Source organism: Mustelus asterias, chromosome 8, assembly GCF_964213995.1.
Source record: "Mustelus asterias chromosome 8, sMusAst1.hap1.1, whole genome shotgun sequence".
Classification (NCBI taxonomy): Eukaryota; Metazoa; Chordata; class Chondrichthyes; order Carcharhiniformes; family Triakidae; genus Mustelus; species Mustelus asterias.
Window position 1 is genome coordinate 128,878,740 of NC_135808.1, and position 25,271 is coordinate 128,904,010.

General features: G+C 46.7%; 1 protein-coding gene across 1 annotated transcript in view; it reads right to left on the reverse strand.

Annotated features, from left to right (window-relative positions):
- adgrl4 (adhesion G protein-coupled receptor L4) overlaps positions 1 to 25,271 on the reverse strand; it is a 151,931-nt gene that overhangs the window by 71,939 nt on the left and 54,721 nt on the right. The window contains exons 3-6 of the mRNA XM_078218972.1: positions 18,113 to 18,265; positions 8,852 to 8,922; positions 6,823 to 7,002; positions 5,816 to 5,999 (exon numbers count right to left, since the gene is read on the reverse strand). Of these exons, the coding sequence (XP_078075098.1) occupies positions 5,816 to 5,999; positions 6,823 to 7,002; positions 8,852 to 8,922; positions 18,113 to 18,265 (588 nt within the window). The remainder of the gene's footprint in view (positions 1 to 5,815; positions 6,000 to 6,822; positions 7,003 to 8,851; positions 8,923 to 18,112; positions 18,266 to 25,271) is intronic.

Genomic DNA, 25,271 nt, shown 5'->3' on the forward strand with positions numbered 1-25,271 from the left:
TACAAAACTCTGGTGCGGCCACACTTGGAGTATTGCGTACAGTTCTGGTCACCGCATTATAGGAAGGATGTGGAAGCATTGGAAAGGGTGCAGAGGAGATTTACTAGGATATTGCCTGGTATGGTGGGAAGGTCTTATGAGGAAAGGCTGAGGGACTTGATGTTGTTTTCGTTAGAGAGGAGAAGGTTACGAGGTGACTTAATAGAGGCATACAAGATGATCAGAGGATTAGATAGGGTGGATAGTGAGAGCCTTTTTCCTCGGATGGTGATAGCTAGCATGAGGGGGCATAGCTTTAAATTGAGGGGTGATAGATATAGGACAGATGTCAGAGGTAGGTTCTTCACTCAGAGAGTAGTAAGGGCGTGGAATGTCCTGCCTGCAGCAGTAGTGGACTCACCAACTGATGTGCGATTAAATCACTCGGGAGGCTAGATTGTACCCGGGAAATAAAGGCTTTTATTACTGACAAGAATGGAGCACACTGTATGCAATACAATCCCAGACTAAAGGGTCACCAGGCAGTGCAGTGACCTTTATACTTCCCCTGGTAGGCGGAGCCGACTGGAGTGTACCACAGAACAATATCAACAGGTAGAACAGCCCAACCCTAACACCAACAGTAACTACAGTAACATATCTACAAACACCCATAGTGCTGACCATCCATGGCTCAGCACTCATAGTGGTAACCAACTATGGTTCACCACACCAACATTAAGGGCATTTAAATGGTCATTGGATAAACATATGGATGATATTGGAATAGTGTAGGTTAGATGGGCTTTAGATTGGTTCCACTGGTCGGCACAACATCGAGGGCCGAAGGGCCTGTACTGCGCTGTAATGTTTTATGTTCTATGTTCTACAAGAGTCCTTACGCTCTTAAGTACTGGTTGTAACTTTCTGGGACATGTTTATTTTGTTGCAATGATGCTAATTGCTTCACACTCATGGGCAGGGTGAACCCCTGTTTTTTGCAAGGTGGAGCTGTGCAAATATTGTTTATTCATTTACGAGTTGTGGGAGGCGCTGCCTGGGCCAATATTTATTACCTATCCCTAACCGCCCTCCATTTCAGAGAGCAGTTGAGAGACAACCACATTGCTGTGGCTCTGGAATCACATGTAGGCCAGACCGGGTAAGGATCGGCAGATTTCCTTCCCATTTGTGAACCAGGTGGTCTTTTGCTGCAATTTGTGGCGATTCACAACTCGTGCCCAATTCTTCCTCACCAAATTATTTTTACATATTAATAATAAAGAGCAGCAGAGTGGCACAGTGGTTAGCACTGCTGCCTCATGGCGCAAGGGATCCGGGTTCGATTCCCGGCTTGGGTCACTGTCTGTGTGGAGTCTGCATGTTCTCCCCGTGTCTGCGTGGGTTTCCTCCGGGTGCTCCAGTTTCCTCCCACAGGCCGAAAGACATGCTGGTTAGGTACATTGACCATGCTAAATTCTCCCTCGGTGTACCCGAATAGGTGCCAGAGTGTGGCGACTAGGGGATTTTCACAGTAACTTCATTGCAGTGTCAATGTAAGCCTACTTGTGACAATAATAAATAATAAAATTTTTAAAAATTTAATAATGATATCTTGGGCATAAAACTTGCCCATTCTCTCCGAACATGCTGAATGACCCAGTTTATATTTCCTGCACTGTTTGTGTCGGTATCAGACTTCCACTAACTGTAGATTTTTTTTTAAATAGCTTCCTATTCAGTTTATTTCCTGGCAGCTCAGATTGTGTGGAAATGACTTGAGCCATTTTTCTTGATAATTGATTCAAATTATTCGCATAACATTTGCTTTTTTATTGCAGGTAAGCTTCGCCTTACAGGGTAGCATTTCCATTTGTCTCTGTGTAAACCTCACATGATCCTGTGGGTAATCTCCCTTGCAAGAACTCTCACTTACCCTGGTTAGAATTGTAAAATGTCCCGAGGCGCTCCGCAGGATTTAGTATCGGACAAATTTGACACCGAGCCACATTAAGGAGATATTAGGATGAAGGACCAAAACCTGGGCAGAGAAGTGGCTTCTAAAGAGGGAGTTAAACGTTGAGATTCAGGGACAGAACCCTAGAGTTCAGGGCAGGCTTGTGTAACCTTTTCACATGGGGGTGGGAGGTTGGTGGGGGCGGCGGGGGGGGGGGGGGGGGGCGATGGGGCTGGGTGGGTTGGTGGGCAAGCGTGAACCTATCAGCGGCAATCGTGGGAGTGGACCAGCCTGTGATTTTGTTTTATTTATTTGTGGGACATGGGCGTCGCTGGCTGGCCAGCATTTATTACCCAAATTGGAAAAGCAGTTTCTTTCTGAATCTTCCACTGCACTTTATTTGATTTGATTTATTATTGTCACACATATTAGTATACAGTGAAAAGTATTGTTTCTTGCGCGCTATACAGACAAAGCATGCCATTCATAGAGTACATAGGGGAGAAGGAAAGGAGCGGGTGCAGAATGTAGTGTTACAGTCATAGCTAGGATGTAGAGAAAGATCAACTTAATATATGGAAGGTCCATTCAAAAGTCTGATGGCAGCAGGGAAGAAGCTGTTCTTGAGTCAGTTGGTACGTGACCTCAGACTTTTGTATCTTTTTCCTGATGTGATGGACTGGGCTACATTCACGACCCTTCATAGTTTCTTGCTATTTTGGTCAGAGCAGGAGCCATACCAAGCTGCGATACATCCGGAAAAGATGCTTTCTATGGCACTTACCACCATTTTGAAAGCTATCTCCTCAGGGTTTGATTCTGATTTGATTTATTATTGTCACATGTATTGGTATTCAGTGAAAAGTATTGTTTCTTGCATGCTATACAGACAAAGCATACCATTCATAGAGAAGGAAAGGAGACCGTGCAAAATGTAGTGTTACAGTCATAGCTAGGGTGTAGAGAAAGATCAAATTAATAGAAGATAGGTTCGTTCAAAAGTCTGATGGCAGCAGGGAAGAAGCTGTTCTTGAATCGGTTGGTACGTGACCTCAGACTTTTGTGTCTTTTTCCTGGCGGAAGAAGGTGGAAAAGAGAATGTCAGGGGTGCATGGGCTCCTTAATTATGCTGGCTGCTTTTCCGAGGCAGCGAGACGTGTAGACAGAGCTCGCTGATGTGAGTGATGGACTGAGCTATAAACCCTTTGTAGTTTTTTTATGTCTTGGTCGTTGCAGGAGCCATACCAAGCTGTGATACATCCAGAAAGAATGCTTTCTATGGCACTTACCGCACGTTTTGAAAGCTACAACCTCAGGGGACACACTGGGAGAGGTCTAGCAGCACAGATCCGTATTGGACAACCCTGGCTTAGGGTATGAGCGGCTGAAGACATGGCTGCCGAGGGTGGAGTGAGGAAAGTTGGGGGGTGAGTGAGAAATCAGAACTGGAGGAATGTAGAAATCCTGAGGGGGAGAGGGGTGGTTTTGGGTTTCATAGAATCCCTACAGTGCAGAAGGAGGCCATTCGGCCATCGAGCCTGCACTGACCACAATCCCACCCAGACCCTATCCTCATAACCCCATGTATTTATCCCGCTACTTCCCCTGATACTAAGGGGCAATTTAGCGTGGCCAATCCACCTAACCCGCACATTTTTGGACTGCGGGAGGAAACCGGAGCATGGGAGGAAACCCACGCAGACACGGGGAGAACGTGCAGACTCTGCACAGGCAGTGACCCAAGCTGAGAATCGAACACGGGTCCCTGGCGCTGTGAGGCAGCAGTGCTAACCACTGTGCCACCGTGCTGCCCTCACTGCATGAGGGTTGGGTTGAAGAAGGTTACATGGACAGGGATGGTTGATGCTATGGGGGAGTTTGTAGACATAGGTAAGAAATGTAAAGTCAAATTGTTGTCCAGCTGAGAGTTATGACAAGTCAGTGAGTATGGGGGAACATAGCTCCAGTATGTGTGAGGATTAAATGCATTCCGTTGACCTGCTAAATCAGTAATTTATAGTTTACATCCATCAAACTGGCACAGCGATGTGAAATGAGACCCCATTCTGTCTCCGATCACTTTGCATCATGAATTACATTTACAGCACAGCGAGCAAAGCTTCCACTGACAAACGAATTACAATCTAGTTGTTTGGTGATTTTCTTTAAGACCCTTTGTTTCCCCTGGATGGTCTGGGTGGCACGGTGACCACAGTGATTAGCACTGCTGCCGCACAGCACCAGGGACATGGGTTCGATTCCCGGCTTGGGTTACTGTCTGTGCGGAGTCTACGCGTTCTCCCCGTGTCTGTGTGGGTTTCCTCCGGGAGCTCCGAAATTCCTCCCACAGTCCGAAAGACGTGCTGGCTGGGTGCATTGGCCATGCTAAATTCACCCTCAGTGCACCCGAACAGGCGACGGAGTGACGATTTTCACAGTAACTTCATTGCAGTGTTAATGTAAGCCAACTTGTGACACTAATAAATAAACTTAATGTAAACACGTGTAGCGCTTGGTCTCTGAGAATAAACCTCAGTGCAATGCTGAGGGAGTCTCCACTGCACTGTCTAATGAGGTGCAGTCTTTCAGATGCAATGTTAAACTGAAGTCCCGTTCTGCTCTCAGGTAGGTTTTGCAAACAATCCCTTGGCACTATTTTGAAGAAAAACAGTGGAGTTTTCTCCACTGTCCGGCCAATATTTATCCCATCAGACAGCATCACTGATAGATAGTTTAGCTGGCCCTTAACATATTGCTGATTGAAAGAGTTTGCTGTGTGCAAGTTGGCTACCTCTCTTTTAAGTTTAAGTTTTAGTGCCACAAGCAGGCTTACATTAACCCTGCAATGAATTTACTGTGAAAATCTCCTAGTCGCCACACTCGCACATCTGTTCGGGTACACTGAGGGAGAATTTACCATCGCCAATTCACCTAACCAGCACGTCTTTCCGACTGTGGGAGGAAACCGGAGCACCCGGAGGAAACCCACGCAGACACGGGAAGAATGTGCAAACTCCTCACAGACAGTGACCCAAGTCGGGAATTGAACCTGGGTCCCTGGCACTGTGAGGCAGCAGTGCTAACCACTGTGCCACCGTGTTGCCCTATGTTGGCCTGATTTCTCTGGCTGTTCATTCCCCACCATCCCTGCCAGTGAGGACGGAGAATTTGGCGCTCAGCCAAATCTCTGTTCGCTGCAGTGGGATGGGCGAGGCCCATCTCCCGGTGAGGTAGGAGAATCTGGCGCATTATCTCTCAAGAGCGGCACGGTGGCACAGTGGTTAGCACTGCTGCTTCACAGCACCAGCGACCCGAGTTCAATTCCAGCCTTGGGTCACTGGCCGTGTGGAGTCTACATGTTCTCCCCGTGTCTGCATGGGTTTCCTCCAGGTGCTCCGGTTTCCTCCCACAGTCCAAAGATTCACCGGTTAGGAGGATTGGCCATGGTAAATTGCCCCTTCGTTTAGGGGGACTAGCTAGGGTAAATGCATGAGGTTTATGGGGATAGAGCCTGGGTGGGATTGTGGTCGGTGCAGACTCGATGGGCCGAATGGCCACCTTCTGCACTATAGGATTGTATGATTCAATGTCGTTCTTTGGCATTTTGGGATATCCCATGAACAGTGCTGCAAAGGTGTCAGCCTTTCTTCCCTGCTGCAAAGCGTCGGTCAAAGCATACTGAAATTTGAAGGAGATACGGGGATCGCAGAAGTACTGACTAGAAATAAAACACCAGCAGAGTGGAAGCAGCCTTTGAAGGTGAATATGAAGTAAATGTTTAGAAAGCAGAAGCCCACATTTACCTAAAATCGCACCAGCCCCATGGGAAGGACTTGAAAGCGTGGATAAAAGACCTGCACTCCTTTTATCTCAACTCACCAATATCGCTCTCTCTGTACATGAGTTCGGTCGTCCTTTTCAGGTGGTGTGAGATGCCAAGTGCCGACGTCTCCATCATGTGCAGCAGCTTCGTGGCACTCTTCCTCCTCTTGTCCTCTGTGATTTCACTCCACACAGTCACTTCATTTGGCCTTAAAAGATTGTTCACTGTCTTAACCAGCGCCTAGGGTGTGTGAGTGCACAGAAAGACAAACACAACTCGTGGGATTTTCAGCATAGGATACAAGAGTCATAGAGGTTTACAGCATGGGAACAGGCTCTTCGGCCCAACTTATCCATGCCGCCCTTTTTTTTTAAACCCTTAAGTTAATCCCAATGTTTGGCCCATATCCCTCTGTTTGGCCCATATCCCTCTATACCCATCTTACCCATGTAGCTGTTTTTAAAAGACAAAATTGTACCCGCCTCTACTACTACCTCTGGCAACTCATTTCAGTTACTCACCACCCTCTGTGTGAAAAAATTGCCCCTCTGGACACTCTCACCTTAAACCTATGCCCTCTACTTTTAGACTCTCCTATCTTTGGGAAAAGGTGTTGACTACCTACCTTCTCTATGCCCCTCCAAAGATGTGCGGGTTAGGTGGATTGGCCATGCTAACTTGCCCCTTAGTGTCAGGGGCACCAGTTCAGGTAAATGCATGGGGTTGCGGGAATGGGGCCTGGGTGGGATTGTGTTCGGTGGAGACTCGATGGGCCGAATGGCCTCCTTCTGCACTGTAGGATTCTATGATTCTATGATTATTTTATAGACCTCTATAAGATCACCCCTAAGCCTCCTGCACTCCAGGGAAAAAAGTCCCAGTCTATCCAGCCTCACCACATAACTCAAGTCATCAAGTCCCAGTAGCATCCGAGTAAATCTTTTCAGCACTCTTTCTAGTTTAATAATATCCTTTCTATAATAGGGTGACCAGAACTATACACAGTATTCAAAAGTTCATCACCTGACAGAGCAAAAAGAACCGGACATTTTGGACAACCTACATTCATGGTGATGTTGGTGATTTCTCTTCTGTCAGTGATGGTCTCATTGATTGTACTCAGTGTTGAGATTGATTGTGAAAGGACTTCGACATATATAAGCACATCGGTGGCTGAAAGGCTTCCAGTAGTGTTTTGGGCAATCTCCTCCAGAATGATGCGTGGTTCCTTTATATTGCTGAGCTGCCAATAAACACCAAACCCAGTTGATTGCATTTGAAATTAATGCAAAGTCCACAATACGTTGCAACTGCTGGAATCACGTTTCAGCTACATCTCCTTGAAAGCGCCTTCCAAATGCACGCCCTCTACCACCTAAAAGGGCAGCAGGTACATGGGAACACCACCAGTTCCTCTCCAAGCCACATACACACACACACACACCACATTGATATGGAAATATATTCCGTTCCGTCACTGTTGTTGGGTAAAAAACCTGGGACGTGAAACAGCACTTTGGATGTTCCTATATCACATGAACTGCAGGGTTTCAAGAAAGTGGCTCACTACCACTTTCCCCAGGGCAATTGGGGATGGGCAATAAATGCTGGCTTAGCCCTGAGACATTCTCCCCGTGTCTGCGTGGGTTTCCTCCAGGTGCTCCGGTTTCCTCCCACACTCCAAAGATGTGCGGGTTAGGTTGATTGGCCATGCTAAACTGCCCCTAGTGTCAGGGGGATTAGCAGGGTGAATATGTGGGGTTAATGGAATAGGTGCTGGGTGGGATTGTGGTCGGTGCAGCCTCGGTGGGCCAAATGGCCTCCTTCTGTACTGTAGGAATTCTAGGATTTCAGAGGGCAGCTAAGAGTCAACCACATTACTGTGGGTCAGGAGTCACATGTAGACCAGACCAGGTAAGTCTCGCGTCTAATGCAATGTTAAATGTGATGTGCAGTAACTTCAACCCAGAGAGAGGGGAAATAATTTCAGTAGCACACTGGCCAACATATTCTTGGTAAGTGTGCAGCACACTGGTTAGCACGGCTGCCTCACAGCATACCAGGGAGCCGGGTTCAATTCTGGCTCTGGATTCAAATCCCACCACGGTAGATGTTGAAATTTGAGTTCCATTAAAAATCTAACGATGATCGTTGCCGTGAAAAGCTCATCTGGTTCACTAATGCCCCTTTAGGGTAGGAAAGTTAAAGTTTACTTATTTATTAATCACAAGTAGGTTTACATTAACACCGCAATGAAGTTACTGAGCTGCCCTTACCTGGTCTGGTCTACACATGACTCCTGACCCACAGTAATGTGGTTGACTCTTAACTGCCCTCTGAAATGCTAGAATTCCTACAGTGCAGAAGGAGGCCATTCAGCCCATCGAGTCTGCACCAACCACAATCCCACCCAGGCCCTATTCCTGTAACCCTACATATTTACCCTGCTAATCCCCCTGACATTAGGGTCAATTTAGCTTGGCCAATCAACCTAACCCGCACATCTTTGGATTGTGGGAGGAAACCAGAGCACCCGGAGGAAACCCACGCAGACACGGGGAGAAGGTGCAAACTCCACACAGACAGTGACCCAAGGCCAGGAATCGAACCCAGGTTCATGGTGTGCTGTGAGGCAGCAGCACTAACCACTGTGCTCCTGTGCCACCCCAAAATGACCTAGCAAGGGCAATGAGGGATCGGTAATAAATGCTGGCCCAGGTAAGTGACACCCACATCCAAGTGATTAAAAAAAAAACTGCAGTGATCCAAAAAAGACCACCGTTTTCTCAAGGGCGGCCAAGGGATGGGCAATAAATGCTAGCCTTGCATTTTAAGAAATGAATTAAAGAAAAAAAAACACTTGCCTCAGCAAGACCAGCCCTTAAAGAACCATGCCATCAGAAAATCTCCTCAAAATGCCTTATCAAAGTTGACGGATGTTTGTCAGGGTCTTAGTTTATGACTAAAATATGAGTTTGTTGCAAATGACAGCAGTTTGCACTTCAGGTTGCTTGGCGCACAATCCTATTATGAAGCACAAAGGGCCTTTTTTAATGCAAGGCTTTCTTATCTCATTCAAGATATGGCATTACCTGATGCAAGGTATCATTAATCCTTCCAGAGAGACATTCGTTATTTAAATGGCAAGGCGTCTCTGAAATCTCTGAAATTGAAGCAAAGAAATAAAATCATTAACTTCAAACACCGGGTGTCTAACACATAGTCAGACTGTATTATTGACTAAACTGCTCCCGTCAATGCCTTTGTCATTCAGTTTGCCTAATGCCGGTTATTTGATGTATAATTATCATATGACTAATATATGATCTTTTCATGTCCTTGAAAACAGTTTGATCACTAAGTTAGAACTTATCAAATGTGAATTCTGTGGGTTGATCCATCTATTTGATGTGGAGATACCGGCGTTGGATTGGGGTGGGCACAGTAAGAAGTCTCACAACACCAAGTTAAAGTCCGACAGGTTTATGTGGAATCATGAGCTTTCGGAGCGCTGCTCCTTCATCAGGTGAGTGAAGAGGTGGGTTTCACAAACACGGCATATAGAGACAAAGACACGATTGCAAGATAATGGTTGGAATGTGAGTCTTTTCAGGTAATCAAGTCTTTACAGGTACAGACAGCGCGAGTGGAGAGAGGGATAATCACAGGTTAAAGAGGTGTGAATTGTCTCAAGCCAGGACAGTTAGGATTTTGCAAGCCCAGGCCAAATGGTGGGGGTTACAGATAGTGTGACATGAACCCAAGATCCCGGTTGCGGCCGTCCTCATGCGTGCGGAACTTGGCTATCAGTTTCTGCTCGGCGATTCTGCGTTGTCGTGTATCGTGAAGGCCGCCTTGGAGAACCTTACTCGAAGATCAGAGGCTGAATGCCCTTGACTGCTGAAGTGTTCTCCAACAGGAAGGGAACACTCCTGCCTGGTGATTGTCGAGTGGTGTCCGTTCATCCGTTGTCGTAGAGGCAATCTATTTGAGTAACGCATGGTGTAGAAATTTAGCCTAGCGGTCAATGTCTGGCAAAACAACCACTTGTCGGGAAATGCTATTTATTGGATTGACAGCACAGAGATTCTCGGGAGATTTCACCTCAGAAGTGGAGAATAAATATTTTGGCTCATTCACGGAAGTCTATCGTGGGTCAGTGAGTTAGGGTTTTGGGTTCAATCCTCACTCCAAAGATTGGAACTATTAATACAGGCTGAAAATAAAGTGCAGGAGAAAGGGTGTACCGCACCATTGGTGAGTGCCACCCTAATGATGCATTGTAAAACTGAGGCTTCTTCTGCCTTCCTGAGTGGACAGAAAAGATCCCAGGAAGAAGGGTGATGCACCATCAATCGAGCAAAGACTAGTTTGTATGCAAGAACAAATAGGCTTTTATCAGCAAAAGACTTGGAGCACACCCATGCCGATGAACTGGTCCAGACTGAGGCAGGGGGGGTGGGGAGCAAACGCCTTTATACCTGGACCAGGGGGGGGGGAGGAATCTCGGGTAAGGCCGGCAGGGATGTGTCCAGGCATGTCACATATACAGGTAATAAGCTAACAGTGGTTTACCACAAAGGGAAAAAATAAACAGGAGAGGGCGGCACACTGGCACAGTGGTTAGCACTGCTGCCTCACAGTGACAGGGACCTGGTTTCGATCCCTGGCTTGGGCGACTGTGTGGAGTTTGCACATTCTCCCCGTGTCTGCGTGGGTTTCCTCCGGGTGCTCCGGTTTCCTCCCACACTCCAAAGCTGCGCAGGTTAGGTGGATTGGCCATGCTAAATTGCCCCTTAGTGTTCCAAGATGTTTAGGTTAAATGAATTAACCATGGTAAATGTATGGGGTTATGGGGATAGAGCAGGGAAGAGGGCCTGGGTAAGATACTCAGTCAGAGAGTCAGTACAGACTTGATGGACTGAATGGCCTCCTTCTGCACTATAGGGATTCTGTGATTCTCTGATCTGAGTTCTTCCTGGAGGCCAACATTCATCCCGAGAGGCACAGAACAATGGCAACAGATTCATCCCATTGCGTCTATACAATGGAATCCCACTTTCCAGCTGTTGTACCGTAGTCCTTTAGGTTACGGCACCTTAAAGAGATAAAGGCTTGCATTTATATAGCACCTTTATACCACCAGACATCTCAAAATGGATGAATTAGCCATGAAGTGTAGTCTCTGTTATAACTCAGCAACCAACTGGAAGGTAGCAAAACCCAACAAAAGCAACTTTAAGGTGAGGGAATGTTGGTACTGGCAGCGCGAGAGGTGTTGGCACAGGATGTCGAGTGAACTCCTGGCTTTTTGAATAGTGCCATGGGATCTTTAAAATCCACTCCAATGGAGTCTCAGTTTAATAACCTTGTCCGCAAGGTTGGACATCAGTCAATATGGTACTCCACCAGTAAATCAACCTGAAATAAACATGCCTAGATTGTACTTGGGATTGAGGTGGGCCTTCCGACCCTCCTTTCTCCCTCCATTTCTTTTCCTCCTCTCCTCCCCCTCACCTCTGTCAATCTTCTTTCCTCGCCTCCCTCCCTTCTCCTCCCCTCCCCTCCAGCACAATCTCTACTCTCCTCTTCCCCTCCCATCACCTCTCTCTTTGGAGTTTGAAGGCCAAGATCGATTAGTTTTATTTCGGTTAAGGGTCCCATTCGGCCCATCGAGTCTGCTCCTCCATTCAATCATGGCTGATAGGTTTCTCATCCCCATTCTCCTGCCTTTTCCCCATAACCTTTGATCCCCTGACCAATCAAAAATCTATCTATCTCTATCTTTAGGACACTCAATGACCTGGCCTCCACAGCCTTCTGTGGCAATGAGCCCCACAGATTTACCATCCTCTGGCTGAAGAAATCCCTCCTCATCCAATCTGTGTCAGACCAAAATGTGGAGACGCTCCCTCATCATCTTCCCATCATCTGTCAAGGGAAGGGGAGACGAATGCCCTCCTCTCTGCTGGGTAACTGAATCATAGAATCCCTTCAGTGCAGAAGGAGGCCATTCGGCCCATCGAGTCTGCACCGACCACAATCCCACCCGGGTCCTATTCCTGTAACCCCACATATTTACCCTGCTAATCCCTCTGACACCAGGATCAATTTAGCATGGCCAATCAGCCTAACCCGCACATCTTTGGACTGTGGGAGGAAACCGGAGCACCCGGAGGAAACCCACGCAGTCACGGGGAGAATGTGCAAACTCCACACAGACAGTGACCCAAGGCCGGAACTGAACCCGGATCCTTGACACTGTAAGGCAGCAGTGCTAACCACTGTGCCACCCTGCCACCCATGCTGGAGTAGCAATTAAATCAGGGGCATTTATGGCCTTTGCAATGATGTCAAAAATTATGGAAACCCCATTTTAGAAATATGCCACAAATAATTGATTTTTGCTGTTCTGGAGGTGGGAGAAAGTGAGTTAAATATCACAGAATCCCTACAATGCAGAAGAAACCATTTGGTCCATGAAGTCTGCACTGACCACAATCCCACCCAGGCCCTATTCCTGCAATCCCATTCATGTACCCTCCCAATCACCCAGACACTAGGATCAATTTAGCACGGCCAATGCACCTAACCCGCACATCTTCGGACTGTGGGAGGAAACCGGAGCACCCGGAGGAAACCCACGCAGACACGGAGAGAATGTGCAGACTCTGCACAGACAGTGACCCAAGTTGGGAATCGAACCCGGGTCCCTGGCGCTGTGAGGTCGCAGCGCTAACCACTGTGCCACCGTGCTGCCCTGATGAAATATGATGAAACCTTAGCGAAGGTTTCCTAAGCTAAACCTTACCTTTCCCTTTGTCCTCCTTCCTCCTCCTCTCCCAGATCCCTGTACCCCCACTCCCTCCTCCCTCCTCTGCGCCCCCTCCTCCACCGACCCTGAAACCAGTCCGCCAAATCAGCTCTGAAAAGTTTGGTAACAAGTTCATAGAAATCCGAGATTAATTTTGTTTTTGTGTAAAGATTAGTTTTTTTTTCATCCACTGTAATAACAGACCTTCTCGGATGATGTGGGTGGAATTAGGCTCCAGTTTTGAACGTCGAAATCCCTGCAGATATTTGAAATTCACTAAAAAACAGGAGCAATAAAATCTTCCAATTGTGTTCTGGCAGTGGGCACGGGCACTACAGCTCCGAGCAAAATCTCCACTACATTCATCAATGTCTATAAGATTCATACCATGTACAGCAAACAGCAGTCTTTTTTTAAATCGTAGCTAAGGTTTCATCATATTTAACTCACTTTCTCCCACCTCCAGAACAGCGAAAATCAATTATTTGCGGCATATTTCTAAAATGGGGTTTCCATAAGTTTCGACATCTTTGCAAAGGCCAGAAATGTCCAGATTCCCCGGATTTAATCGCTACTCCAGCATCCAGTTGCCCGGCAGAGAGGAGGGCATCCTTCTCCCCTTTCCCTTGACGGATGATGGGAAGATGACGAGGGAGCATCTCCAAGTTTTGATCTGACACATATTGGATGAGGAGGGGTTTCTTCAGCCAGAGCGTGGTGAATCTGTGGAATTCATTGCCACAGAGGGCTGTGGAGGCCAGGTCCCTGAGTGGCTTAAAGACAGAGATAGATAGGTTCTTGATAAGGGGATCAAAGGTTACAGGGAAAAGGCTGGAGCATGGGGTTGAGAAACTTATCAGTTGTGATTGAATGGCAGAGCAGATCCGATGGGCCGAATGGGACACATCCAAAATAAAATTCATTGTTTGAACTCTTGGCCCTCTCAGTCACAGATGAGAGTATTTTGTTTTGCCACTTCAGACTTGGGTGAGGGTGTTGTCGGCAATGCCAGGGGCTGGTGGGTCACCTTCTTGGGCCACTGCAGCCTGTGAGACAAAGTTGTTCCCTTCTGGTCAGAGCTGCTAACAAGCGGAGGGGTGACTCCCTTCACAGGAGTGACCAAGACAAAAGAAGGCAAGCCAATTTATGTGTAGGGGAGGCACGGTGGCACAGTGGTTAGCACTGCTGCCTCACAGCGCCAGGGACAGTGGCTTGGGTCACTGTCTGTGTGGAGTTTGCACATTCTCCTCGTGTCTGCGTGGGTTTCCTCCGGGTGCTCCGGTTTTCTCACACAGTCCAAAGATGTGCGGTTTAGGTGAATTGGCCATGCTAAATTGCCCCTTAGTGTCAGGGGGATGAACTAGGGTAAATGCATGGGGTTATGGGGATAGGGCCTGGGTGGGATTGTGGTCGGTGCAGACTTGATGAGCCAAATGGCCTCCTTCTGCGCTGTAGGGATTCTATGATCTATGATCGAAGTGCACGGATGTTGTAACTTCCTCCCACATTCTGAAAGACGTGCTGGTTAGGGTGCATTGATCCGAACAGGCACCGGACTGTGGCGACTAGGGGAATTTCACAGTAACTTCACTGCAGTGTTAATGTAGGCCCTACTTGTGACTAATAAATAAACTTTATTATTTTGTTTTAACTACCATTACAAAATGGCAGCCAATGAGTCTGATCACCTTGTGATCAGACTACGATTAAATGGATTAGCTGTCTTTTTGTAAAGGTGAACAGAATGTCTACAGTTCTGATGCTCACATGTTGCTGTCTCCCTTCCCTCTCTTTTTTTTTTGGTCAGTCTCACGGGGCCCCTCTTCTCTGAAGAGATTCCAGTGCTGATGAAGGATTCACACTCAAAAAGGATGAAGATTTTTCCTTCAGGAAAAAAGCAGCTGTTTAAAATCATAAAGGGCTTTGATTGGGTGGATAGATATTCATAGAATCACAGAATCCACTGTAACACTACATTCTGCACTCTCTCCTTTCCTTCTCTATGAACAGTATGCTTTGTCTGTGCAGCGCGCAAGAAACAACACTTTTCACTATATACGAATACATGTGACAATAATAAATCAAATCAAATCAAATCAAAATCAAATCAAATCAAAAGAATCTCTACAGTGCAGAAGAGGCCATTTGGCCTTCAGGTCTGCACCAAATCTCTGACAAATGGCTTACCCAGGCACCTCTCCCCTGCTCTATCCCTGTAACCCCACACATTCACCATGGCTAATCCCCCTAACCTACACATCTTAGGATACAATGAGGCAATTTTGCTTTTGATTTGATTTGATTTATTATTGTCTCATGTATTAGTATACAGTGAAAGGTATTGTTTCTTGCGCGCTATACAGCCAAAGCATACCGTTCATAGAGAAGGAAACAAGACAGCGCAGAATGTAGTGTTTCAGTCATAGCTAGGGTGTAGAGAAAGATCAACTTAATGCAAGGTCAAAAGTCTGACAGCAGCAGGGAAGAAGCTGAGTTGGTTGGTACGTTTAGCATGGCCATTCCACCTAACCCGCACACCTTTGGAATGGAGGAAGGAGGAAATCCATGCAAGCATGGGGAGAACGTGCAAATTCCACACAGTCACCCAAGGCCATACCCCTGGAGCTGTAAGGCAGCAGTGCTGGCCACTATGCTCCTGTGCTGCCCTGTTGTAAACGATGTGTCCACCCATAATCGGGGGGGGGGGGGGGGGGGGGGGGGGGGGCCGCGGGGGGGGGGGGGGGTCATATAGATCTGAAATGCTGACTAATGAATCCAAAAAACAACAACACCCTTACCCAGAGAGTGGAAAGAATGTAGAACATGCTAGCACTGAAAGCAGTTGAAGTGAATGCCAATTGGGATGGTAGGATTGTCCGACAGGGCGAGATTGAGGAAACTGGCCCTTTATTTTCTAGCATTTAGAAAAATGAAAGGTGATCTCATTGAAGTGTGCAAAGTTCTTGCAGGGCTTGAAAAGGTAGATGCAGGAAGGATGATTTGCCATGGCTGGGGAGGATCTACAACCAGGGACACAGGGCAGGATTCTCTGATCTCACCTGTGCCCGTCCCGCTGCAAGTGAGAACAGGTGGCAGGATTTTACCGCCTCGCTCGAGCAAGACCGGAAAAACCCACCCGAGGTCAACGGATATTTCCATTGTCCATCTCTCACCCGCTCCGATTCTGTGGCGGATTGGGGCGGGGGAGGGGGTGTAGAATTCCAGTGATGGATTTTGGCATTCCAGCCAAAACTCCAGTCACTTTCAGCGGCACCGGCGAATCCCAGCCGTCGGCCAAAATGGAGGTTTTCGGCCAGTGTCTCAGGATAGCAGGTAGGCCATTGAGAATTGAGATGAGGAGGAATTTCTTCACTCGTTGCTGGTGATTCTTTGGAATTCTCTACCCCAGAAGGTTGTGGAGGCTCTTTCGTTGAGAATGTGGAAGATGGAGATGGAGATATTAAAGATATTGATGAATATGGGGGACAATGCTGGAAAATGGAATTGAGCTGGAAGATCGGCCATGATCCAGTTAAATGGCTGAGCAGGCTCGAGGGGCCGAATGGCCTACTCCTGCTCATATTTCCGATGTTCCTATGCAGATGGGAAGCTGGAGGAAAACATGCAGGAGAAAGGAGGATTGGCTCAGAGGACAGAGATGTAGTCAAGTTTAAAAGTGATTTGATGGAGTATCAATACTGATTTTAAACTATTGTAGTCATTGAGGTTTACAGCATGGAAACAGGCCTTTCAGCCCTACTTGTCCATGCGACTCGTTTTTTTTAACCACTAAGCTAGTCCCAATTGCCCGCAATTGCCCCATATCCCTCTATACCCATCTTATCCATGTAACTGTCTAAGTGCTTTTTAAAAGACAAAATTGTACCCGTCTCTACTACTACCTCTGGCAGCTCATTCCAGACACTCATCACCCTCTGTGTGAAAAAATTGCCCATTTGGACACTTTTGTATCTCTCCCCTCTCACCTTAAACCTATGCCCTCTAGTTTTAGACTCCCCTATCTTTGGGAAAAGATATTGACAATCTAGCTGATCTATGCCCCTCATTATTTTATAGACCTCTATAAGATCACCCAAAAATCTCCTACGCTCCAAGGAAAAAAGTCCCAGTCTATCCAGCCTCTCCTGATAACTCAAATTATCAAGTCCCGGTGGCATTCTGTTGGTCCAGTTTGGCACAGTGGTTAGCACTGTTACCTGACTGCGCCAGGGACTGGGGTTCGATTCCTCGCTTGGGTATCTCTCTATGCAGAGTCTGCACGTTCTCCCTGTGTCTATGAGGGTTTCCTCTGGATGCTTCGGTTTCCTTCCACAGTCAGAAAGACAAGCTGGTTCGGTGCATTGGCCATGCTAAATTCTCCCTCAGTGTACCCGAACAGGCGCCGGAGTGTGGCGACGAGGGGATTTTCACAGTAACTTCATTGCAGTGTTAATGGGAGCCTACCTGTGACACTAATAAATAATAAATAAACCAGTTGGTCTGTTTATGCACCAGTAGTTCTAAATTATTCCTGAGAATTTGGCACTGATGGGCCAGGTGTCTGCTTCCAACATTCCTCTTTGAAAGTTTGACAATTCCTTCAACATTATGCTTTCGAGTTTTACCAGGCTGATTCCTGCGATGGCAGTTCTGTCATATGAGGAGAGACTCAGTCGGTTAGGATTATGTTCACTGGAGTTTAGATGAGTGAGAGGGGATCTCATAGAAACTTATAAAATTCTAACAGGGTTAGACGGGGTAGATTCAGAAAGAATGTTCCCAGTGGCAGGGGGAGTCCAGAACTAGGGCTCATAGTTTGGGGATAATGGATAAACCATTTAAAACTGAGGTGAGGGTGGTGAATGTGTGGAATTCACTACCACAGAAAGTAGTTGAGGCCAAAACTTTGTCTGATTTCAAGAAGAAACTCACTGGAATTGAGAAGGATGCAGGGGGGATCTTATTGAAACTTACAGGATACTGTGAGGCCTGGATAGAGTGGACGTGGAGAGGATGTTTCCACTAGTAGGAAAAACTAGAACCAGAGGGCAGGACCTCAGGCTGAAGGGATGATCCTTTAAAACAGAGATGAGGAGGAATTTCTTCAGCCAGAGAGTGGTGAATCTGTGGAACTCTTTGCCCTGAAGGCTGTGGAGGCCAGGTCATTGAGTGTCTTTAAGACAGAGATAGATAGGTTCTTGATTAATAAGGGGACCAGGGGTTATGGGGAAAAGGCAGGCGAATGGGGATGAGAAAAATATCAGCCATGATTGAGTGGCGGAGCAGACTCGATGGGCCGAGTGGCCTAACTCTGCTCCTATGCCTTATGGTCAAAGAAATTAGTATAGCTCTGGGGGCCAAAGGGATCAAGAGATATGGGGGGAAGGCGGGATCACGATATTGAATTTGATGATCTGCCATGATCATAATGAATGGCGGAGCAGGCTTGTAGGGCTGAATGGCCTATTCCTGCTTCTAGTTTCTATGTTTCAATTAATTCAAAAGCGTTGTGTACATTTGGGTAAACATTTGATCATACCTTGACAAGTGGTGCCATCATTGGGTGTAAATTTTTTCTTTCGTTGTGATGACTCATAACCCTCAACGCATGTGCAGTAATAACTCCCAAATGTGTTGGTGCAGGTCGCATTCTGTCCACAAGTTAGCGTAGCATTCTGACACTCATCGTCATCTGCAGTAGAAAAGTTGCCAGTCATTAAAGCCATCAAGAAGGCAAAAGAACTTGCATTTATATTGCAACCTCGGGATATTCCAATCTGCTTTACAACCAATGGACTACATTTGGAAGTGTAATCATTGTGCCAATGTAGGGCAAATAACAACCCGTTTGTGCACAGCAAGCTCCCACAAACAACCGCATGATAATAGCCAGATAATTTGTTTTCTGTTATGGTGATCGAGGAATGAATATTAACCAGGACACATGGGATAAGTTAAAATGGTGCCATGGGAATTTGTTTGTTATTTATGGTTGAAAAGCCAAGACCTTTGACTAAACAGCTCATTGGAAAGACTGCATTGGAGTTCTTGCCTAGGTTTTTATGGGATGGGACTTGAACTTACAACCTTATCACTCAAGAGAATGCTGCGACTCTATTTTTTAGATAATAGTGCTGGAATTTTGCTATCAGGCTCGCCACCGTGTGATTATAATGCCAGTCATTTTCAGGTGAGGGTGGCACAATGGTTCGCCCTGCTGCCTCATAATGCCAGAGATCAATTCCGACCTCGGGTCACTGTCTGTGTGGAGTTTGCGCGTTCTCCCCATGTCAGCGTGGGTTTCCTCCGGGTACTCCGATTTCCTCCCACAATCCAAAGGTGCGCGGGTTGGGTTGATTGGCCATGTCAGGGGGATTAGCAGGGCAAATTTGTGGGGTTACGGGAATAAGGCCTGGGTGGGATTGTGGTCAGTGCAGAATCGATGGGCCGAATGACCTCCTTCTGCGCTGTTGGGAATCTATGATGCTATAAACCGCAAGATCGGAGTCACTGTCTTCACCAGTCAGGAGCGCCTGGGAGCATCTCATTGTCAGCAGAGTGTCCCCAGGAGAGGGTAGATGTTATTGGAGGGTCCCTGGGATTGCCTCAATTTGGCGAGGAGGTGAGGGGGAGGTGGGGGGGTTGGAGAGGAGGGATAGGAGGATGGGGGGGAAGAGTGTTGACATTAGAAGGATGTTTCCCTGAGATTACAGTGCTGAGAAATCTGAATGCCACTGATAAACAATATCGCGCTGTCAAAGGTTTTCCTTTAACAGCGTTGAAGCGAACCAACCTCTTGACCTTGCTCGGTGGTCGGGGATTACGGGATGTGCAATAATGTGACCTCGCCAGAATAATAATGACAAAAACAAATCTATTTAGTTTTGTCTGCAACGCTCCTTGTGTGGCAATGCAGAAATTGAACAGCCTTTGATGGGATATCGTCAAATTTCCCCCTCTGGGATGCTGACACCAACTCACTCTGCAGTGAAAATCCAGCTACTCCAGCCCCCTCCCCACACCACCCAGCATTCCCTCCCCCCACCCCACCCCCTCCACCCACTGACAATGTATCATTTTGTCAATTTAGCCATGCAACGGACATGTTATTATGAAGGATGAAGGATGATCACGGTGATAGTAACACGGTGAGGTGCCACCGATGTCAACTTGCTCACCCTTAACATCGTAACTTGACAGCCAAAGAGCAATGGAAACGTCAAATAAAGTTATTTATTTGTACAACCTGGAGATAGGTGAATCTCAAATTCAATTTCAAATGCTCAGGCAGTGATGAGTGGGTGGCCAAGTGAGTTAAAGTCCCATTTCGGACGAACAGTTCCCTCACCCCGGGGAGCTGGGTTCCAGGCTAGTCCGAGTATTGTGGATAAATCTCTCTTAACACCTTTTAGGAAATCTGAACTCAAATGGTTTCTGGCAGCCATAAATTATTCTTCAGTATATGTGAGAGCAGAGGACAAAATCCACCAGCAAGTGACTGAGTGACTCTGAAGGTCTGTCCTGACGTCAGAAACATTATGGAGGTGAAATTGAGCTCAAAATGGGTGATAGTGAATCATTTGACACACTGTGCAGTTTTCTCTCTCAATTACAGGTACAGGAGGAGACCCATAGCTCTTTGAGTCTGTCCTGCCATTCGGTTAGATTGCCCCTGATCAGTGCCCCGGCTTTAACTTTTCCCATCCTGGTCCCAATATCCCCCAATCCCCTTAACTGAACAAAAATCTATCAGTCTCAGTCCCGACATCTTCATTTGACTGTCGCAATCCTTCTCAGTTTTTTTAAGGGAGAGAGTTCCACATTCCACAGTGGCGCAGTGGTTAGCATGCTGCCTCACAGCTTCGGGGACCCTGGTTCGATTCCGACCTCAGGTCACTGTCTGTGTGGAATCTACACGTTCTACCCGTGTCTGCGTGGGTTTCCTTTGGGTGCTCTGGTTTTCTCCCAGAGTCCAAAGATGTGCAGGTTGGGTGGATTGGCCATGCTAGATTGCCCCCTAGTGTCCCAAGATGTGCAGGATAGGGGGATTGATCATGCTAGATTGTGCCTTAGTGTCTCAAGATGTGCAGGTTAGGGGGATTAACCATGCTAGATTGCACCTTACTGTCCCAAGATCTGTAGGCTAGGGGGGTTGGCCATGCCAAATTGTCCCTTAGTGTCCCAAGATGTGTAGGCTGGGGGATTGGCTGTACTAAATTGCCCCTTAGTGTCCCAAGGTGTGTAGGTTAAAGGGATTGGCCATGCGAAATTGCTCCTTAATACCCCAAGATGTACAGGTTAGGGGGATTGGCCATGCCAAATTGCCCCTTAGTGCCCCAAGATGTGCAGGTTAGAGGGATTGGCCGTGCTAAATTGCCCTTTAGTGTCCCAAGTCGTGCAGGTTAGGGGTATTGGCCATGCTAAATTGTGCCTTAGTGCCCCAAGATATGCGGGTTAGATGGATTGGCCATGCTAAATTGCCCCTTAGTATCCCAAGATGTGCAAATTAGAGGGATTGGCTGTGCTAAATTGCCCTTTAGTGTCCCAAGATGTGCAGGTTAGGGGGATTAGTGGGGTAAATGTGAGATGCTGCGAGGTGGGTGGGTGTGAGTGTGATGTTCTGCTGGAGAATCAGTGCAGTCTCGATGGGCCCAATAGTCCCGTTCTGCAGCATAGGGATTCTATCATTTCCCCTAATCGCCTCTCGCATACACTGAAGAATAATTTATGGCTGCCAGAAAACTGTGTAGAAATGCTTCCTGACGTCACTCCGATTGGACTCGCTCTATTTTTAAAATGATGCTCTTTCCTTGTGGATTATTCCCACTGCAGTAAATAATTTCACTCTCCCCGCTTGATCAATTCCTTTAATCATCTTAAACATCTCAATTACCTAACCCTTTAATCTTCATTACTCAAGAGGATAAAAGTGTAATCTACACAATCTCACTTTCTAAAATAATCCTGTTAGCCTCAGTGTTACACTCTTGCAGCCCCTTCCAAGGCCAATATATTCTTAAAGTGAATCACTTTCTCCCACTCTGATCTATCATCGAAGACTAACTTAATCTCCCGTGGATGTACCGTTGGTGTGAGCACTGAGTCCGTTGTGAGCATTCTGGGCTAGCTCTTCCAAAATGTTGTGGGATTCTTCTGGAATCCTAAGCAACCTCACGTAACCTCGTGCAGTCAAATGAGATGCTCGAAACGGGGGTCAAGCCTGGGTTATTATTATTATATTTATTTTATTCATTTGTGGGATGTGGGTGTCGCTGGTTGGCCAGCATTTGTTGCCCATCCCAAGTTGCCCTTGAACTGAATGGCTTGTTGGGCCATTTCAGAGGGCAGTTGAGAGTCAACCACATTGCCGTGGATCTGGAGTCGCATGTACAAAGAACAAAGAACAAAGAAAATTACAGCGCAGGAACAGGCCCTTCGGCCCCTCAAGCCTGCTGTCCATCTGAACTAAAATCCTCTATCCTTCCAGGGACCATATCCCTCTATTCCCATCCTATTCATGTACTTGTCCAGGCGCCTCTTAAATGTCACTATCGTCTCTGCTTCCACTGCCTCTCCCAGCAGCAAGTTCCAGGCACCCACTAGGTGTAGGTCTGACCAGGTAAGGATGGCACATTTCCTTCCCTAAAGGGACATTAGTGAACCAGGTTTTCCAACAATCGACAACGGTTTCATGGTCATCAGTAGATTCTTAATTCCAGGTTTTTTTTATTGAATTCAAATTCCACCAGCTACCGTGGCGGGATTCGAACCTGGGTCCCCCAGAATATTAGCTGAGTCTCTGGATTAATAATCTTACTATTACTTAAAAGTGACATGAAACCACAGACCTTGTTGTCTATATGGTTTGTCAATTGACCAAGAATTCTGTTCAAATCTTCATTTATTTTATTTTAAAACTGCACTCGCATGGAATCATATTGCACAGCAGGTGGCCATTCTGCCCATTGTGCCTGTGATAGCTCTTTGAAAGAGCTTTCCAATTCATAAGTTCATAAGAAATAGGAGCAGAATTGGGCCATTCGGACCATCGAGTCCGCTCCACCATTCGATCATGGCTAGTATACTCCTCATCCTCATTTTCCTGCCTTCTCCCCATAACCCTTCAACCCATTACCAATTAAAAATCTGTCTAACTCCTCCTTAAATTTACTCACTGTCCCAGCATCCACCGCACTTTGGGGTAGTGAATTCCACAGATTCACAATCCTTTGGGAGAAGTAGTTTCTCCTCAACTCTGTTTTAAATTTGTTACCGGTTATCCTACGATTATGACCTCTCATCCTAGAATGTCCCACTAGTGGAAGCATCCATTCCACGTCCACTTTATCTATACCTTTTATCATCTTGAAAACCTCAATTTGATCTCCCCACATTCTTCTAAATTCCAGAGAGCATCGGCCTAAACTGTTCAATCTTTCTTCATACGACAAACCTCTCATCTCTGGAATCAGTCTAGTGAACCTCCTCTGAACTGCCTCCAATGTCACTGCATCTTTCCTCAAATACTGGGACCAAAACTGTGCACAGTACTCCAGGTGCGGCCTCACCAATGCCTTGTATAGTTGCAACAATGCTTCCTTACTTTTATATTCTGTCCCACTTTCCTCTACCGCTCGTCCCCTTTTCACTATAGCCCTGTAATCTCTTTCTTTCCAAATATATTGAATACTTCAGTGCTTACTGGGCAACCCAAAATATTTTGCCATTTGTTCAATTTTCCCTGATATTAATCGTCAGGAACAAAATTGAATAACTTTAACGTATATTATATCGTGGCTGCAATTTTACAGAAAATTTACTGCAGGCAAAATGTTCCAGAGAATAATATCTTTTGAAGTAGTGTAATTGTAGTTATGATATTGGTGATAGCACAAGGTAAATATAACATTAAGGGAAACTTTCTCAAGTCATACTACGGACTGCCACAGTTCCTCTTCCCAAGTGATCTGTATAGTTCTCACCCATATCCTCACTGGTCTACATTGGCTCCCAGTTCAGCAATATCTCAGATTTATAGTACTAATCCTTACCTCCAAATGCCTTGAGGTCTACAGACCGGGTTTCCTCCAGTGCAGGCTCGATGGGCCAAATGGCCTCCTTCTGCACTGTAGGGATTCTATGATCTTATGATAAGGCTCCCTCTCAAGAACAACAAGGGTTAAAGGGCAATAAATGCCAGTGATGCTCAGATCTCAAATATTAACTTTATATAATCCGCACAGCTTCTTGTGTAGAAGTCAAGGGTGGAAGTGTTGGCCTATTTATCCCGTCTCTAACCCCAGAACAATGAGGGAAATCATCGATCTTTACTGTCAACATGTCGAAACTCAACTAATTTAACATAGATCAAAGCTAGAACCTGAGTCACGTAAGGAGAGGAGAGAAACTGGGATTTTTCTCCCCGGAGCAGAGAAGGTTGAGGGCTGATTGAATAAAGGTGCCCAGTATTATGAAGGATGTTGAAAGACTAAATAAGGTCCGAGGTTCAACAACCTAAGATAATTGGCACAACATCTCGAGAGGGAATGCAGAGATTTTTCTTTCACTCAGCAAATGATGATAGGCGGCACAGTGGCACAGTGGTTAGCACTGCTGCCTCACAGCGCCAGGGACCCAGGCTCGATTCCCGGCTTGGGTCACTGTCTGTGTGGAGTCTGCACGTTCTCCCCGTGTCTGCATGGGTTTCCTCCAGGTGCGCCGGTTTCCTCCCACAGTCTGAAAGACGTGCTGGTTAGGTGCATTGACCCGAACAGGCGCCAGACTGTGGCGACTAGGAGAATTTCACAGTGACTTCACTGCAGTGTTAATGTAAGCCTTACTTGTGACGAATAAATAAACTACTTTACTTTATGATTTGGAACACACTGCTTAAATGGATGATGGAAGCAGGTTCAATCATAACTCTCAAAATGGAATTGAATATCTACTTGAAAAGAAAAGAGTCGCAGGATTATAGGGAAGAAGCAGTGGAGTGGGCTAATTGGATAACTCCTTCAAAGAGCTAGCACAGGCCAATGGGCCGAATGGTCTCCTACTGCGGTGTATAATTCAGTGATCCTATGTCCCTATCTGGTATATCAGCAGTGATACGAAGGGACAAACATCGGACTGAATTTTCCAGCCCTTCCCGCAAGCGGGATCTTCCAGTCCTGTTGATGGTGACCCACCCTTCTCTCCACCCCCCCTCCCCCTCCACCAACCACCCCCCCCCCCCCCACCCCCTACCCACCCCCCCAACCACCCCTATTCAGCAGGTTCCCTGGCAGCGCAGCTGAGAAACAATGCAAAAGTACGTAGATGTTGGCGGGACCAGGAGATCCAGCTGCTGGCCAATGATGAGCCACCTCCACTGGGGATTGGTGGGATTTTCCAGCCGCGCTCACCCCAAGGCTGGGAAAATCCCACCCGAGGTCAACAGATCTTTGCATGATCCGTGTCCTGCCCGCTACAATTCCTCTGGGTGGGGGGGCGAGACGTGAAAATCCGGCCCCTCCTGTTTTGTTTTGATTCAGTTCCTTTAAACTACCTTTAAGATTTTTAACTAGATATAGCTCACAGAAGAAATGTCCATGTCTTGTTTAGGATGCTGCTAGCGTGTAGAGATAATATAATAATATCTAGCAGAGATATTTGAATCATTGACAGCCACAGGTGAAGATTGGAGAGTGGCAAATGTT